Genomic DNA, 17446 nt, shown 5'->3' with positions numbered 1-17446 from the left:
CATGGCTGCTTGTCCCCCAGGCCAGGAACGTTTCAAGGCCCAGAACAGAGACACCTGCTGGCTGTGTGGCTGTGCGTGAGCCCTTGCCCCTTGGGCCTCACGTTTCTCACTTGCAAAGTAGAGGTTTGGACAAGAACCCTGAAGTTCCCTCTGGGTCGCTGGCTCTGGGCAAGGAGTCACCCACTGATCTTTGCCCAGAGGGGCTGGGGAGTGAGGCCAGGGCTAAAGATAGCCAGTGCTGGTGGCTCCCTGGCTGTGGACATGGGCGGTCATTTGAGCTGGTGCTCTGCCCTCAGGCTGGGTGGGGGGGTCGCCTTCTCAGGGGCCAAGGGTGGAAGCAGGGCGGGCAAATTGAAGGTCTCGTTTGAGGCTCGGGGTAACCCTCCCTTAGGAGTTAGGGCAGCTGGGCAGTTCTGGATTTGATGGGTGTGTGGAGATGACTAGGACCTGGGGGTGGGGTTCAGGATTTACAAAGGTGTGAGGGTCACTATTCTCAGGGGAGCTGCAGGGCTTGGCGGGGGGCGGGGGCGGGCGGCTTGGGAAAGGCCAGGTGACGCTTGAGCACGGGGAACCCTGCTTTTCACCTGGGAACACCAGGCCCAGTGGGCCAGCCCTAGCTGAGTTCAGGATGGCAGGGAGTTTGGGCTTCAAGGAAGTGAATCTCCCACCCCTTCCTATGGGGGTGGGTCCTAGGAGAGGGTGTCGGTCACCTTGCTGTCACCTGCTCTCACAGGGACCCAGTTTACATAGCTCCTCTGGGCCTGCTCAGTGTTAGTTGCGACATCCCTGCCTCTGCGTCCCGTCCCTGCACTGTGAAACCCTGGAGGGCCCACTCACACTCCCGCGCACCTGAGTGCTTCAAACCCAGCTCAGGCCCTCCCGGAAGCCATCCTGGGTCCTCCAGGTGGCCCAAGCTCTTCATCCTGGGAGCCACCTGGACCTTGCACCCCAGGGCTCATCGTTGCTGTGTATCTGTCACTGAGGGGGGGCAGGTCTGATTCCTTCTCATCCCCCAGGATCCACCCAGGCCTCTGCTCCAAGGGGGCATTGCTGGCTATCTGTCGTTTGAAGCTCCTGTGGCATTGATTGCAGAGGGGCAAGAGTCAGCTGGAGCCAGAGAGGTCCATGCAGGGGAGGACTTCCCTGCCCCCTGGATTCCCTGGGAAGATGGGGGCTGACGTCAGGGAGGCAGGGAGAGCCTCTGGAGGGAGGTTCGGGGGACATGGGCTGCCTGCTGGCCGCCCCGTGGAGCCGCCCCTGCCGTCGGTCCCAGGCTGTGGTGCCCTTCCGAGACTCCCAAGTCGGGAGCCAGGAGAGCAGGCCGAGGGGCAGGGGCTCCAGGACTTTATCCTTCCCCAGCTGCTCTGCAGGGCGTTTGTTAGCGCCCAGGAGCCTCCGCCGAGTTGTTTGTCAGAGCCAGCGTGGAGGGGAGGTGGCTTGGGCGCCCGCCTGAGGAGACAGCTGGCTGGGGGCCCCGGGGCGGGGGGCGTCGACCCTGGGCCCAGCTGCAGTTGGCACAGGGCGGGCCTTGCACATCTGTACCCAGCGTGCCTGCTCACAGCGTGGCCTTGTTTGGGAAGCACAAGGGACCCTGGTACGGCCTGAAGCCTGGGCAAGCGTGGCAACCCCCCTCCCCCCCACGGGCGACCCCTTTCTCAGGGTGCATTGGAGACAGACGCGGGGGGACTCTGGGGAGGGGAGCGAGGTGATGGAGGCTAAGCTGGGTCTGGAAGATGCTGTGACATCAGATGAACACAATGACATCACATCACAAACATACTCGAGTCTTCATCTCTACCACCAAAGCACTGAGTTGTGAAGACTGGGCGTGGGTGCGTCAAGGCTGCGTCAGGAATGGGGTGGACCCTTCCTCGTGCCCCAGTCCCATGGGGTCCACATGCGATCCCTGAGGGAATTTCAGAGAGGTCTGAATGCTTGTGGATTGTCCTTTTGTTTCGTACTTTAATCTTTAATCAGCACACACCTCAAACTTGGATGTTCCTAAGAATGATATGTGGCCAGGGTTTCCTTCTTTTAAATGCGATGTGCTGAAACCCTCCTCGCACAGTGTCTCTGCTGTCGTCATAACGAATAGGCAGCTGCCTGTTCCGGCCCCTTCGTGACCCATTCGGCAAACTGGGGCCTGAGTGGCCAGGTATTGGAGGTTCTCGCCGGCTCTCTCAGTGCCTGTGTGACCCTGGGCACGTCATGCAACCTCTGACTTTCCTCTTCATTAGGTGGAAACAGTGGTGTTGAGAGCTGGTGTGTGGAAAGTGCCGGCCCCAGTGAGGAGCTGCTGCCCGGAGCTCTGAGGACACCAGGGCAGGAGGAAAGGGCTCTGGCTGTAAAGAGGGGGGCCTGTTTGCAGGGGGATAGGAGAGGTTTGAGGGTGCTGGGGGTGAGCCTGTGCAGGGGGGCTGGGTCCTCGGTCCTCCAGCTGCCCTCGGCTGGAGCCTTGACCTGCGGGGGTGGACCACCACCTTCCGTCTCCTGCGGGAACTCCAGGCTGGCCGGGTGGAGCTCTGTAGGGACTCAGGTCTCCTGGGACTGTGGCTCGATGCTGTCATCTATCTAACCCTCCACCAGGGGGGGAGGGACTTCAAAACAAGGTGTCACTGAGGCGTAGGCTGGTGTCAGGGTAGGGAGAGCCCAGGAGGTCTGCCGTCACGGCCCTCCAGAGGCCCCGGTCTCCTGTGTCCCCCTAGGTCCCCCATCATTGTTCTCAGTGTACAGCCCACTTCCTGAGGCTGGCCCTCACGACCTCGGGCCCGGCCCAGCTCACTTAAGCCATTTCCTTGAAGGCCTGTGATGTGCCAGGCGCCCCTGCAGGCACTCCACGCACATTTGCTTGTGGTCTCCCAGGCTGGGGTCGTTCGACCCAGTTGGCAGGCAAGGAGACCGAGGCTCAGAGAGGCTACGTGTCTAGTAAGGGACAGAGCTGGGTCTTCACGGCCCCAAAGCCTCTGTGTGCTTTCTCCCACTTTCCACGCGGCTTCTGAAAACTGCAGCATCTCCCTGGCGGTGGTCTCAGACTTTCCCCGCTGGCCTCGGCCTGCTCGCCCCTCCTCGCACCTGGAGCTCAGCTGTCCTGCTCCTGCCTTCTGCGGTACTGATGGCCAGAGGGAGTTGAGGCTGTGCCTGTGGTTCCACCCTCTCTGCTGGCCCTGCCTGCTGTTCCAGGAAGCCCCGGAAGCTGCCCTCCCAGCTCAGGGTGCTTCACTCCCTGGCCCATTCTCCCTCATCACCCTTTCCTCCTACATCTTCCCTCTCAGCTGGGCCAGTGTCCCGAGAGGCCTGGACATGACCCCCATACTTCTCTGCGCTCCTTCCAAAGGCCTCCCCCTCCGGACCTCTCCTCTCCCCATCAGAACCCTCCTGACCCTGGTGGGATGCAGTGGGAGTCCGCTGGCCTCAGGTACCAACCACCTAAGCTTTCAGGACAAGGTGCTGGGTGGTTCCTGTGCCCCCGGTCGTGTTCCTGGGCTTGTTGGTCGCCTGGTTCATGGTTACCCGAGGGCAGGCCTGCCACACGCTGGTCCCATCCTACACCTGGGCTGTGCGTGCGTGTGTCTTTCGGCCGTGCTCCAGTGTCTCTTCCAGGGTGGAGGGGTCTCTGTCTTCTTGCCTTCCTTACAGGGCTGAGAATACTGTCTGAGAGAGAAGGTGCTGACACCCTTGGGTGAATGTTCCTTCGGGCACAGGCTCCCGAGAGGGAGCTCAGTGTGTTAGTGGCCAGAGAGGAGATAGCAGCCGTGCCCCGGCGCGGTATCCTGTAGGCCCCCAGTGCCTTGCCGTGGACAGCCCATCCGTGGCAGGTGTCCGTGAGGTGCAGGAGGCAGAGGGCAGGTGTGGGCTGTGCCCCAGGCCCTCACCTTCTTCTCGTCTGCCTCTTTGCAGACCGAGGGCACCCGGCTGCAGAAGGATCTCCGGACCTACCTGGCCTCGGTCAAAGGTAAGGGGCAGACCTGGCCTGGATGGGCGGGCTTCCTGGGACGCAGAGAGGGGGCCCTCCCCACGTGGAGCTGATGGGCGCAGAGCTGGGAAGGGGCAGCAGGGCTGTCAGGGATGTCCACCTATCTCCTGGGACTTCAGGGGTGGGGCAAGGGTAACCCCCCCCCCCAATCAGGGGTCCCCATGGCCCTAGCTGCAGCATGGCCCTTCTGCCCCACAGCCATGCACGAGGCCTCCAAGAAGCTGAACGAGTGTCTGCAGGAGGTGTACGAGCCTGACTGGCCTGGCAGGGATGAAGCGAACAAGATCGCTGAGGTGAGTATGGAACCGGTGGCCTGGGCCGTTCCCCAAGGGCCCTTCTGACCTCAGCTGGCCGCCCGTCGCACCCTGCGGCGCCCTCTGGGACCAGCCCTTCTGGTCCTCACGTGCTGTGTGCTCTTGGACAAGTCCACCTCCCTCTCTGACAGCCCTCGCACTGAGATGGGTTTCCTGATGCGGTCCTGAGGCACCTCTCCTCTCTGCGCTGTGTCTCCTGGCTCGGGAAGCCTCCCTCCCTGGCCCCACCAGCCCTGGGCCTATCTGATCCTCAGGGTCACGTTTTGAAAAGGCAGGAGGTGTGACCCCATTTCATAGATAAGGGGGCTGAGGTTCTGAGGAGCCGCCCAGCCGTGAAGCGATGGGGCAGAGCTGGCCCCTGGGTCCCTGGGAGGTGAGAGCCGGACCGGCTGTGGGCCGGCTCCCCTGGTGCGCGCTGCTGTGTTCTCGTCTCCCGCAGAACAATGACCTGCTCTGGGTGGATTACCACCAGAAGCTGGTGGACCAGGCGCTGCTGACCATGGACACGTACCTGGGCCAGTTCCCTGACATCAAGGTGAGAGGCGCTTGGTCTGTCCACCCTGCTGTGGCCTGGCAGCCTGTGTCGGGGAGCTGGAGAGGGCGAGAGGGCAGCCCCGGGCTGAAGGCAGGCCTCCCCCACTCGCCTGGCACTTTGTCCTCCAGGGCTGCTCCCTCTGAGACCAGCCTGCCAGCCCCCAGACCTGGGCCTTTCTGAGCTGGAAGCCCTGTCCCTTTGGGTCTCCAGACTAGGGAAAGAGACCTCATGGGGCATGTAAGTGTGTGGCCGTGTCCCTGTGGAGTGCCTGTAGGGTTGACGAGGTGTATTAAGGGGCTGGAAGGCCTGGGTATGTGTGCCCCGTGTTAGGCTCTGTGTGCTTGGAAGGGAAGGTGTATAGTTGTGCGTGTCGCCTCTCACCTGGGTGTGTTTGTGCGACTTCGCGTGTTCAAAAAGCCAGCTGCCTTTGCTGGGCCTGGGTGAGTTAGGACCCGTCGGTGTGCCAGGATCGTCGCCGAGGTGACTGGGACCCCAGGTGCTCCGGACATGCAAGCAGAGTTGTCTGGAGTTCAGGTGGTGACCGTAGTGCTGGACCCGATCCCCTGGGTGGGTGGGTGCGGGGGTCCCGGTCCACGCTGGCCACCTCGGCCACCCAGTGCAGATGCCTCAGGCTCCCGCAGGTGCCTTACGGGGAGAGTAGGAGGGAGGCAGGTGGTGGTGGCCCGGGCGGAGAGAAGCCCGAGGCCCAGGAGGCCTCTTTAAGGAGCTGAGGGCCAAGGGAGGGCGCTCGTCGGACGCGGCTGGCAGGAACTGACAAAAATGGTTCACTGTTGCGAGGACCTCCAGAGAAGAAAGGACCGCAGAGGGCACGGACTGCCTCGAAGGGTGAGCTCTTTGCCACCAGAAATGTCCGAGAGACAGTCGCAGGCACGTCTTAGACGGACTTGAGCCTGGAGTCGGCTGCCCTGAGCCCTCCGGGTGCATCTAGGTCACCGTGCCCGTGACCCAGTTTCCCCGGGTCAGCATCTCAGCGTGGGCGCCAGGCCCTGTTCAGCCCCCTCCTCCTTCTGTCCCCCAGTCACGCATCGCCAAGCGTGGGCGGAAGCTGGTTGACTACGACAGTGCCCGGCACCATTACGAGTCCCTCCAAACCGCCAAGAAGAAGGATGAAGCCAAAATTGCTAAGGTAAGGCTGGGGGTGTTGGGTGCTGCCGGGGAGTCTTCAGGGAGTGGCAGGCAGCAGGGCCGCAGGGGTCCCAAGCCCTCCCCCGGGGAGCCTTCTTCTGTGCTGCGTTCACCGCACCCTTGGCGGGCTTGTTTGTCACTGCGCCCTGGCCCGCGGGCATCCTCAACCCCCTTGCCAGATGGCTTCACGGCTGGGGACTAGTCCCGGTAGGTCTGGCCGAAGAGCCGGGGTGGGGACGGCGCTGGGCCCAGGGCCTGAGTGAGAGGCTCTTGTGGGCCCCTGGGCGAGGCCCCCCTCCTGGCCCACCCTGTAGTGCCGCCCTGTCCCCTGGCCCCTCCGCCTGCTCTGAGGCTGCTTTCTAAGATGAGAACAGGCCTGGCGTGGGTTTCACTGGCCCGGCCCCTCCCCGGCCTGGCGCGCTCTGGCTGGAATTCCTTCACCGGATCCCAAGCGACCCTGCCACAGCTGGAACAAGCCGGGCGGGGGTGGGGCGGAGGTTGCACACACACTCTCCAGGTGAGGGTCTGCGGGCGGAGCCCCCCGCCCAGCCCGGGGCAGGACTGTGCTTGCTGAGCCCCTCTGCCCCTGCTAACGATTCTCACATTTTGCTTTGCAGTTGGAGTTCACCCCCTTCTCCGCCCCGCTCGGGGCACCCCTTAATTCTCAGCCTCGGGGCCTTTACCTGCTCTGGGGGGCCGGCCCTCTGGAGGGTGGCAGGTGTCTGTCACTGCACTGGAGACTGTTTGGACGTGGTGTTTAATGTCTGTGTCTCTGTTTCTTTCTCCCCACCTCCCTCCTGTTTCTCTACGCTCCTTGGCCTTGACCTTGACCTCCCCTCCCCCCCCAGCCTGTCTCGCTGCTTGAGAAAGCCGCCCCCCAGTGGTGCCAAGGCAAACTGCAGGCTCATCTCGTAGCTCAAACTAACCTGCTCCGAAATCAGGTGACACTGGCTTCTAACCTTGCACGTGCTGGCGCCTTCTGGTTTGTCGTCCTGTCCTTGGTGCTGGGTGGTGCTGGGCGCCCATCTGCCCAGACGCCCTGGGGGGGGGGAGGGGCGGGGGCGGGCTCCTCCCGGGTTGGGAGGCAGGGCTGTTTTCATTATGTCTCTGCTGCGAGAGCTCCTGCTTCTGAGATCTGAGGTCCAATGCAGGAAGCGGATAGAGGCTGGGGGCTCTGCTTGACCTGGGATGGGCCCACCTCTGTTTGCGTGGTGCCCGGGGCTCTGGTCGTCCTGGGACCGGCTCTGAAATCCTAGCCTCCAGGAGCCCAGGAAAGCCTCGGAACCTTTGTCCTCTGTGAGGGCTTTTGCGGGGAGGGATGTGGTGTCTTTAATGCATTGTCCTTCAAGCTTCATAAGAACTGTGAGGTTGCCCTGAATGTACAGAGGAGACAAACCTGCCCAGAGAGGCAGAATCTCCTGCCCAAGGTCTCAGAGCCGCTTAGTGTCTGAGTTGGGGCTCACCCGACTCAAGCCCTGGGTCATTATCCTGGCTCCCTGGCCCGGGGCTCCACGTGGGTGGTCCTGCCACAGCTGGCCAGAGTCATGGTGACCCTTGTAAGTGGACCTGTAGGCCCCATGGTGCCCCTGGAGGGGACGCCGGGAAGGCTCTTCAGTCTGGCTGGGATGCTGAGACCTGGGGCCGAGAGGATTGGCTCTTTGGGAATTTCATGGAGGGCAAACAGTCCGCGTCACAGTGGTCCCTGAGGGCTTCCTGGAGGAGGCTCTTTGTACGAAAGTCATGAGTGATGACTACTATCCTGGCAATACCTCGGAATGGGCCGGGCCCTGGGTGAACACAGTGTGGCCGAGGACCACGATGCAGTGCCCTGGGAGAGGTGGCCTCGTGGTTCTCAGTCCGGTGAAACTGACCAGGCTGTAGCACCCCTTCGTGGTCCTGGGGTGGGGGCAGGTGACAGAGGCCCCACCCAGGAGGTGGGGTTTCGCTCTGGGCAGCTGCCCCCTTTTATCTGGGCCACCTTCTGATTTCCTCACCTTCAGCCCACACGTATTGAATGCCTGTGATATGGAGAACTCTGGGCTCCGCGTGGGCTTGTGGCTACCTGTTGCCCGATGTCTTTTAGGCCAAAGCTGTGGGCCGACTTTGGAGGCACTGAGCTGTTGACAGCCTTACCTCTCCAGGGTCTGCGGTAAATGGCCGGGGGAATCTTGGACAGGCCCGTGTCCTCCCCTGCTGCAGGAGGTGGAGGAGGGCCGAGGGGCTGGAGTGGCCTGTCCTGCCTGTAGAGTTCAGGACTTCTGGCTGGAGGGGGAATGGGGCCACTCACCCAGAGCCAGGATTTCTGCATAATTTTCCCTGAGACGGGTTTGGCACAGTTGCCAGGTGAACATTTTTGTTCTGTGGGAGAAGCCCCTGGGAGACTGTGGGGCTTGGGGTGGTGGCCGTGGCCGCTTTGGGGCTCCCGGGATGGGTGTGGTTGGGGATCCTGCTGGAGGGCCCCCAAGCCCCCGCCCTGGAGGATGGCCGGGGCAGGCCAAGGCACTGGGATCTCATCTTTGCATGTTGGATTGCAGATGTTTCGCCTTCCGGCCAAATTGACATTCCCATTTGGATCCTTTTCATTTGAGCTTCTCCTCCTTCTGCCCCACCCTGCCTCACGCCTGGCTGGAGGCTGGGGAGCCTTCAGGCCTTTGGCTGGCAGTGAGCTGGGGCACTTGGGGTCCTGGGGCTGCCCTGCTGGCTGACTTGACTTTGGGGAGACAGTGCCACCTCCTGAGGCTGTGCTCTCCTGAGCCGGCCAGCTCTGGATGTCCCCTGGGCTGCTTCCGAGCTGCTCTCCATGTGTGCTGGGGCCTCCCCAAACCTGCCTGCAGGGCCCCGGGGCCCTGCTGCATGGCGAGCTTTCCCACTGCTCTCCATGTCCGCCAGCGGCGTGTAGTGGAGCCGCCAGGGCTGCAGGGTCTCCCCAACAATGGACAGCTCTCCCCCCACCTCCTGCCACCCCTAGTGTTTCTGAAAGAGACAGGATATGAGGAATGTGACTCAAAGGGAATAAAAGACACAGGCCCTGACTTCTAGGAACTCTGAAATGGAGCCACCTTGTCCTCTGCAGCATTGCTGGGTGTGTGAACAGCGCTTGGTGCACAGCTACGAGCTGCTGTGCCGTCCGCCACCGTCTTGGCTCCGCTTGTCCATTTGGGGAGTTAGGACGAGCATCGTGGGGACCGGAGTGGTGGTCTCTGTGGCTGCAGGAGCCGGGGCGGTCAAGGTGGTCCTGGAGGATGTGGGACTTGAGCTGGCCTGTGGGTACTTGGGTGGGAGGCCCACGTGACAGTGCGAGGTGCTGGAGGCTGGAAGTGTGGGTGGTGGCCCCCCATCAGGCACTGGGATTCTCAGAGGACTAAAGCAGGGACGATGCGGCCCATGGCCTGGAGGGCACCGCAGATCTGACCCATTCGAGGAGTGGCCTGAGGCATGCATGCTTAGAGATGTTTCTTTTATTTCCTATTCGCCCTTTAATTTTTTTTGATAATATTTGTTTTTATTAGTATTCTGTGGACTCCCTTTAATTTTTAAGTGAGATTTTAAAAAGTGAGGCGAGGAGGCCTTGCTCACTCTAGCAAGTTCCAGCAACCTGAAGGCCATGTAGTCAGGGGCATGGTGGCCCTTCTTCCCTCCAAAGCCCACCCCCACATTCACCACGGCTCGGCCCCGGCACAGCGGCGGGTAGGCCCTGACTCGGGCTGATGCTGGTGCCTGAAGCTGGATGGGACAGCTGGGGGGGCTCAGGTTGGATGGGGCAGCTTGGGTGTGCTCTGTGGCAGCTGGCGGTTCCGGCCAGTTGGCCTGCGAACGTGAGGCTGCCGGAGGAGAGTTTTCTCCTGGGCGGGGCCTCCACGTTCGTTCCTGGTCTGTGACTCAGAGCCTGAATCCAAGTCACCCCCCCTCTGAGTCACTGTTTCCTGCAGCGCCCTCCGGAATGTGTTAGCCGAGCCCTTTCTGGGGCCGGGGTCTGTGACTCACCCCTACCCTCGTCTCAGCCCGCGCCAAGCTCCTTTCTTGGGCTCTGTGATGGGGTCTTAGCGCCACCGCCTGGTGGGTGTGGGCAGGCCTGGAGGGCGCCCGGCCGGCGCCCGGTCCCCTGGCCTCGGGAGTGGGTGCAGGCCCCCTGCCCAGCAGCCCGGCTCCCTCCTCCCCTGCCTCTCATGGATGTGCCCGATCTGCTGCCTCTGGCCTCAGTCTGGTGGGGAAGGGTTACAGAGGAGAGAGGGGTCGGAAGAGGGTAGGAAAGACTCTCCCAGGGAGGCCAAGTCAGGCTGGTGGTTGAGGCTGAGTAGGGGCCAGACCTGGGAGAGGAGGGAAGGAAGAGTCAGAGGGGCCGGCACGAGAGCTGGCGGCATGCGGACTCCTCGCCTGAGAGAGGCTCCCCTGGAAGCGAGCAGGGTCCCACCTGGCTGGGTCTGGGGCCTCTGCCCTTCCTGTGCCCCAGCCCCCTTTGTCCCTTGTCTCATGCTTTCTTGCTGTGCTCCTCTCACCTCCATCTTGGCGCATCTGAGCCAGATGCTGGGGGGCGGGGCGGGTTCTCCCTTTGGCCGTGGCTGCTCTGCCCGGAATGCCCCCGACGGGCCTGGCTGTAGGGGCCCGAAGGGCTGCATGGGGAGGTCTGCCCGGGCGTCCACATGCACTTCAACCTCCATCTTGCCCGAGCCCTGGTCCCCGTGCACTGGGGCGGGGGGGCGGGTCTTGGGAATGGGCGTGGCCTAGCCTGGGTGGGCGTGGCCTAGCCTGGGTGGGCTGGGACGGAGGCCTGGCGGAGGGGAATGACCCGTCCCGCCCTCCAGGCCGAGGAGGAGCTCGTCAAAGCCCAGAAGGTGTTTGAGGAGATGAATGTGGATCTGCAGGAGGAGCTGCCGTCCCTGTGGAACAGGTGAGGGGCGGGGGGTGGCGGGCCGAGCCTCGGCCGCCCTCCCCTCCTGAGGCGGCATGGGCATTCTGCGTGCCCTGCTCCGTGCCCTCCCAGGGCTGGGTCCGGTGAGGGTGGAGGCGAAGCAGCCCGTGTGGCTCTCCTGGGCTGCCCGCCCTGGTCTGCAGTTCACCTGGCCCTTCTTCCCTCCCCGCTGCAGCCGTGTGGGTTTCTATGTCAACACATTTCAGAGCATCGCAGGCCTGGAGGAGAACTTCCACAAGGAGATGAGTAAGGTAGTGCCCCTGGGCTGTGCTCCACCTGCCAAGGGCCAGGGTCAGAGGCATGGGTGGGCCGAGCTTCCTCTTCCCTGCTGGGGTTGGACACGTGCTGGTGACCACAGGGGGACCCTCTGGGCCCCTGAGAAACAGTGTCAGGGCCCAGTCCGCAAGGAACAGAGTGTCAGGGCCCAGTGGGAGCTGCTGGGTGCTCTGGGGAGGCTGCGAGTGGGCCCCAGGGGTCCAGCCCCGGCCCCCTCCCAGCTCCCAGTTCTATTCTCCTTGCCTGGGTGGAGCCCACCACCCTCAAACTGGAAACGTGCTCTCAGGCAGCCTTGGCCCAGGGAGCTCAGTGTCAGAAAATGGTGGCAGTTTTCCAATTTGTAGGCAGATAAGAAATAAATTACTAAAATTTTCCCAATTAAGAAAATGTTTTAAGTTTGCTCTACCTACAGAATCCGGCGCAAGCTAATCTGGGTCTGATTAGCTTAAATTCCTATGTTGTGTTGTCTTCATTCTGATTGAACTGGCAGTTAAGCTGCAAAGCTGCCTTGGAGAAACGTGGCGTTGGCAGCTCCCTCCCTCCCTGTGCCCTGGGTGGACCTGACTTTGTCTCCTGGGCCCAGAGGAATGAAGTGATTGTGGGGCATTCCAGGCCCAGGGCAGGAGGAGGGCTTTTGCCAGCTTGGGGCCTGTCCTGAGTGACCACCCTCAGTATGGTTTCTTGCCTGGTAGGCCTTCCCTTTCCTTCCTACTTTTTCTTCTTCCCTTCAAAGATTTGAGACTTGTAAAAAAAATTTAAAAAAACAGAGAGAGGTGTTTTGGGAAGAAAACATTTATGTAAGGTGGGAGGAAAATTCAGTTCTGGGCTTCCTAGTGGCTAAAGCAGAGGGAAGTATACTCAGTAAAGAGAATCACGAGGTGCGTGGGGTAAGCCCCTCGTCTTGCCTGGGCTTTTGGTGAAACCTCTGGCAGTTGTAACGTGGCCTGAAAGCATCTTGGCAAGTGACTTCAGCAATTAGGATCAACAGTTAATTTGCCAAAACAATTGAAAAAAATTAAAAACAGTACAAGCTCTATGGGGCATTTTAAGAAACGCCCCGTAAGTAGGAAGAAGAAAAAGGTGGTCCCAGAAACAGTAGCTGTTCTCAGGGCAGCCCACTGCCTCCTCCTTTTTTCCTGTGGGTTTTCTGGGACAGGTGTGCTGGTTCCCTGCCCCCAGTGATGGGAAGAGAAGAGCTTGCTCCTGGTTGGGGCAGGGGCACAGGGCAGGGGCTGGTGGGGAGGAAGAGAATCAGGGATGTTGTTAGGGAGAGGGGGGCTGTTTGGTGGCCCCCAGCCAAGCGGCTTGCTGTCCCTCCTGCAGCTCAACCAGAACCTCAACGACGTGCTGGTCAGCCTGGAGAAGCAGCACGGGAGCAACACCTTCACGATCAAGGCCCAGCCCAGGTGTGTGATGCCCCCCCTCCCCTGCCGAGGGCCGCTGGGGGCTCAGGGAGGTGAGGTCTGGGGCTGGGCTCTTTGCTGAGGTCCTTTCTGGCTGGGCCTCCCTGTGCTCAGGGGAGCAGGTGAGGGCCCCCCTCCTCCTCCACCCCGTGTCCCCTCTGGGAAGGAGCTGCCCGGGCAGCCTGCAGCTCCCCTGCCTGGGCCTGGCTTCCCTATCTGTGCAGCTTTGCAGGTGGACCCGGGGACTAAATGATTCAGCCCAATGGGAAGGGAGCCTCCACGTAGAGCGGGGGCCTGGTCCCAACCTTATCCGAGGCCCCGGATGGCGGGGAGGGGGGGTGCCCTTGTTCCTGCCCTCTGCCCAGAGGGGAGCCCTGCTTCCTGGGGGGAGAGCTCCAGGGAGGAGGGGAAACGCCTGGGCCTCGGCTGTGGCCCGTGGGAAACCACAGCAAGTCTGAGATTCCCCTTCCTTTCCGTCCGTGAGCTGCCCTGCATCGCAGCACAGTGTGGAGAGCAGCGATGCACCTCGCCCTCCTCGGCTACAAGGCGGGGTGATTGCATCTGGTTCTTGGGGTAATTAGGGTGTCCCCTAGGAGGAGGAAGGCAGTCAGTATTCAGTGAACGTCACTGTCCCTCTTGTCCCCTGCAAACACAGTATGTGTGAGGGAGGGGGCGGCCCACAGGGTGCCCTGGGGGCAATAAAGGCCAAAACGTGTTTCCCAGGTCACCGCCTGGCCTGGGGGTCATGGTGGCGCGTCCAGGATGGGTGAGGAGGGTGGAGGGCGCCGCCCACCCAGGCAGTGCAGGCAGCGGGGGCCAGGCCGCCTTGGGAAAGGGCTGGTCTGAGGGGAGAGGAAGGGCCTTGGAGGCTCGTGAGCCCCCTTTGCAGCAAAGCGGGCAGCCAGGTTGCCACCTCTCCCAGGGCCCCCCACTGACCCCGGTCCTTCTTGGGCCCCAGAGCTCCTGTGGCTGGACCCCGGGCAGGGCGGGTGGCCAGCGCTGTCCCGGCCTGAGCCGCCTGCCGCCCGCCAGGTCCTGCTTCAGGGCAGCATCCAATTTTTGCTTGTTCCGTGGGCACCACCTCAGCGTGCCTGGCAGGACACGGAGGCCAGCGGGGGCCCCAGGACGGGACAGCCGGGGCCGTGGGCAGGACTGGGCCCTCTTCCCGGCCTCCGGCAGTTAGGAGGGCTTCTGCTCTCAGCCCTCCTCTGAGCAGAGGGGCTGCCGATGAGGGAAGGGAAAAGGCCGGGCCCACATCTGCATTTCCCCCAAACAAAGGCCTCAACGTCCCGCCCGTCCCCACAGAAAGAAAACTAAACTGTTCTCGCGGCTGCGCAGAAAGAAGAACAGGTACCGGCAGTGAGTGCTGTGTGGTGGGGGCCTCGGAGCCCAGCACCCCGGCCCCTGTGCATGCGCCTGGCCCTGCCGAGGGCGCCACTAACCCCTAACTTGCCTTCCTGTGTGTGGTGTGCGTGTTGGGGGGCAGAGGGGTGTCGGTGGGAACGGAGGGCGGGCAGACCGCCTCAGCACGTTCCTCTTGGGCTGCGGCCTGACCAGGAGTGGAGGAAGGGAGGTCCAGAGGCTCGGGAAGAGGGCTGCTGTAGCCCCGCGGTGTGTAGGAATTCTGTGTGTGTGCGTGTGTGTACATACGCTGGATGTATGTGTATTCTTTAAGGAGGCAAAGACGTTCCCATAAAACACATTCAGTAAAGGTGAGAAGGAACCAGCGAGTCTCCCACGCATCTGTGCCATTGTCTGGCCCCCCGCCATGCTCGGGCAGGTGATGGGGTCACTAGTTTCTGTCTGTCCTTCTAGACCTGCCCGGTCCAGCACAGTGGCCGCCTGCCTCATGTGGCTGGCGAACACTGGAAATGTAGCCAGGGTGACTGAGGAGCTGAATTTTTAGTTTATTTAATTTAAACAGCCACCTGTAGCTGGTGGCTGGTCTCAGTCAGCACTGTTCTAGAGTTTCTTTAGGCAAGTACAGCATAGATTTTTGTTTTGCACCCAGTAGCGGGCCCTGCACACCGTTTGTCCTTGTTGGTACGGAGACTCGACTTGGGGGCCTCACCCTCTCGTCCCCGCTGTGAAGACCCCCCCCCCCCGTTTATTTACCCCCTCTGCCCGTTGCCTCTGCCGGTTCCCCGGGTTCCCTGGGAGGACCCGTGGGAGCAAAGGCTCGGGGCCTGGGGAGCGGGGCTGGCTGTGCGCTGGTGTGAGGGGTGGACGGCAGGCAAGCTGGCCCGGAGGCCCGTGGGCTCAGGCTGAGGAGCGGGGCCGCCCTGAGCGCAAAGGCTGCTGCGTGACGCGTGGGGGTGAGACTCACCTTGCTTCTAGGATGCGTGGCTTTCTCCTGCTGTGGGGCTCGGCGCCCCTGCACCTGGTGGAGGCCTGAGGGAGGCTGGCCGGCCCCTGGCGGCGGCTCCCGGCTCCCGCCCTGGTCCCCCCGCCCCCGGGGCCCCGCAGATCTCAGCTTCCCCCCCGGGGCCCGCAGACCTCAGCTCTGGGTGTGGTTGTCACTGTGTCCAGGGCAGGCCCTGCTGCGGACACCTGCCTGTTCCCAGTACTCACGCCTGTGTCGCCTCATTTCCACCTGTCCTTCTGCACACGAATGTGCAGTTTCACACGTGGGTGCACAGGGACACACACTTGTGCACACGTGGGCGTCACGTTTTTCCAGTGAGTCTGGACACACACGTGCACCCTCAGTTTTCCAGGATCTACGTGGACACACACATGTGCGTGCACATTTTCACACACGGGTCCCCGGGGCATTGGCACATGCACACACCCTGTCACACGCACACCTTCCTGGACGCCGCGGCCTCCCTGCATCCGGGCCCCTCTCTTGTCTCGCCTCCGCAGTGACAACGCCCCTGCGAAAGGGAACAAGAGCCCCTCTCCTCCGCCTGATGGCTCCCCTGCCGCCACCCCCGAGATCAGAGTCAACCACGAGCCCGAGCCGGCTGCTGCGGCCACCCCCGGGGCCGCCCTCCCCAAATCCCCGTCTCAGGTAGGAACGTGTCTCGGTGGCCTGTCCCTCCCTTCCTTCCTCTGCCTCCTGCTCTGCCGCCGTTCCCCTCCATCCCTGTCCCCTGTCCCTGCCGGCCCCTGCCAGGGTCACAGGGGCATCTGTGACCGTCTGTCTCCTCCTTAAGTGTCCCCCCACACGCACCTGCTGTAGCATCCCCTTCTCTCCTTTCCCCTGGCCTTTGGGCTGCTTGACCTTCTCCGTCTTCCTTTCCTCCCGAGACAGTCTCCAGGGGCGACTGCATCCAGATCCGTGCAGCTGGCTGCCTCCCCCTCTTCCTTGCCTTCTTCCTTGCCGGGGGGCCATGCGGGACCCTGAAAGGGGCATCGCGAGGAGGGGCTCAGTGAGGGGAGAGGGAGGGGGAAGCCCGCTCCCCCCGTCAGTTTTCTCCAGGTTTCTGCAGCGTCCCCAGGGGCTGCAAAGGGAGGAAGGAGGGGTGGGGTCCGCCAGGCAGGACCATCTGAGCCCTGCTGGGCTGTCCCCTGGCCCTTCGGCTCCTGGCCCGCTGGACAGCTGATTAGGAGAGCGACGCTAAGAGGGTGTTGAGAGCCTGCACTTGACTCGAGCACTTGCTCGGGGCCGAACCCCGCGCCAGCCTTTCTGTATTTTCATTCATTGTCCTCACAACCAGCCTGTAAGGCAGACGCTGTTATCACCCCAACGACAAGCGATGAAACCCAGGCCTGGGCGGGGGGGTGACTTGCTGAGGTCCCCGAGTGGGCAGGTGCGTGGCCCTCTGCGGGGCCCTGGCTGTGTGCTGGCCTCGGGGGTGACGGCCAGAGGCTGGGCTGCAGCTCCTCCAGGGGTTGGGGTGGGCAGAGGGCCCGGGCGTGCAGGAGCAGAGGCCGGGGCTGGACGCCCGGCTCTCTCTCAGCTCCTATTTCTCTCCTCAGCCTCCCCCGAGGGCGGTGAGGGCCAGATCCTCCGATGCCAGCCCCTGGTGGCCCCGCAGGCCCTTCTTTCCTTCTTTTCTGTCCTGTTCTCTCCTATTCTCTCTTCTTTCGCTCCCTCGCCCTCCGCCCTCCCCTCTCTCTGCACAGGGTTTCCAACCGCCTGCTTCGGCCCCTCCCGGGGGCCCCTGTGGTCTCGGTGTCCGTGTCTTGGGGAGCAGTGGCTCTCCTTGTTTCGTCCTCCTCGGCGGCTGGGGGTGTGACTAACGTGGCTTTGTCTCTGTCTGTCTCCCTGGCCCCCACGCTCTGCTGTGCGGCCCCCCAACTGCTGCCGACCCCCAGCTCCGGAAAGGCCCACCGGTCCCTCCGCCTCCCAAACACACCCCGTGCACGGAGGTCAAGCAGCAGCAGACCCTCAGCCTGTTTGAGGACACAACTGTCCCTGAGATCAGCGTGACCACCCCCTCCCAGGTCAGCCGCGGCCGCCGCGGCCCAGCTCTCTCTCCCTTCTCTCGCTCTTTCAGGGTGCGCATGGCCTTCCCCCCCTCCCACCCCCGGTGCCTCTGCCTCAGGAGCAGGGGTTGGCTCTGGGCCTCTCTCTCGCACGTCCCTCCGTCTCTCCACCCGTCATCCCTCATCTCTGAGCACGTGGCCAGACCTAGGGACACGGGCAAACAGTCCTAGTAGAGACCGTCAGCTGCGCAGTGGCCTCTCCGTTCCATTGATGCTGTGGCCAAAAGGGGCAGGGAGCACGGAGGACCTGGGCCAATCAGGGAAGGCTTCCTGGAGCAGGTGACGTTTGCCTACGAGCAGACACCGTGCGTTGGCCAGAGGTGGTAGCGTGCGAGCGTGTAGGTCAGGACGGGTGAGGGACAGGCTCAGGATCTGCCGGGAGTTCCGTGCGCGTCAGAAGAGCACTGCTTGGGCGGCGGTGAGGAGGTGACTCGCAGGGTTGGGAACACCTGCAAG

General features: G+C 62.6%; 1 protein-coding gene across 17 annotated transcripts in view; it reads left to right on the top strand.

Annotated features, from left to right (window-relative positions):
* Positions 1 to 17446, top strand: part of BIN1 (bridging integrator 1) — a 55765-nt gene that overhangs the window by 30269 nt on the left and 8050 nt on the right. For 3 of the 17 annotated variants that reach the window (XM_082657777.1, XM_082657766.1, XM_082657782.1), the window contains exons 3-12: positions 3898 to 3952; positions 4172 to 4266; positions 4727 to 4822; positions 5862 to 5969; positions 10771 to 10856; positions 11053 to 11128; positions 12477 to 12559; positions 13835 to 13906; positions 15422 to 15569; positions 16820 to 16948. In XM_082657777.1, the coding sequence (XP_082513903.1) occupies positions 3898 to 3952; positions 4172 to 4266; positions 4727 to 4822; positions 5862 to 5969; positions 10771 to 10856; positions 11053 to 11128; positions 12477 to 12559; positions 13835 to 13906; positions 15422 to 15569; positions 16820 to 16948 (948 nt within the window). Of the gene's footprint in view, positions 1 to 3897; positions 3953 to 4171; positions 4267 to 4726; positions 4823 to 5861; positions 5970 to 6816; positions 6910 to 10770; positions 10857 to 11052; positions 11129 to 12476; positions 12560 to 13834; positions 13907 to 15421; positions 15570 to 16819; positions 16949 to 17446 lie in introns of all 17 variants that reach the window. The other 14 variants (XM_082657780.1, XM_082657776.1, XM_082657770.1 and 11 more) reach the window with 7 other exon arrangements.

This window comes from Grampus griseus, assembly GCF_964374135.1.
Source record: "Grampus griseus genome assembly, chromosome: 7".
Lineage (NCBI taxonomy): Eukaryota > Metazoa > Chordata > Mammalia > Artiodactyla > Delphinidae > Grampus > Grampus griseus.
The sequence above is the reverse complement of the archived record's forward strand: the minus strand, read 5'-3'. Positions and strand labels throughout refer to the sequence as shown.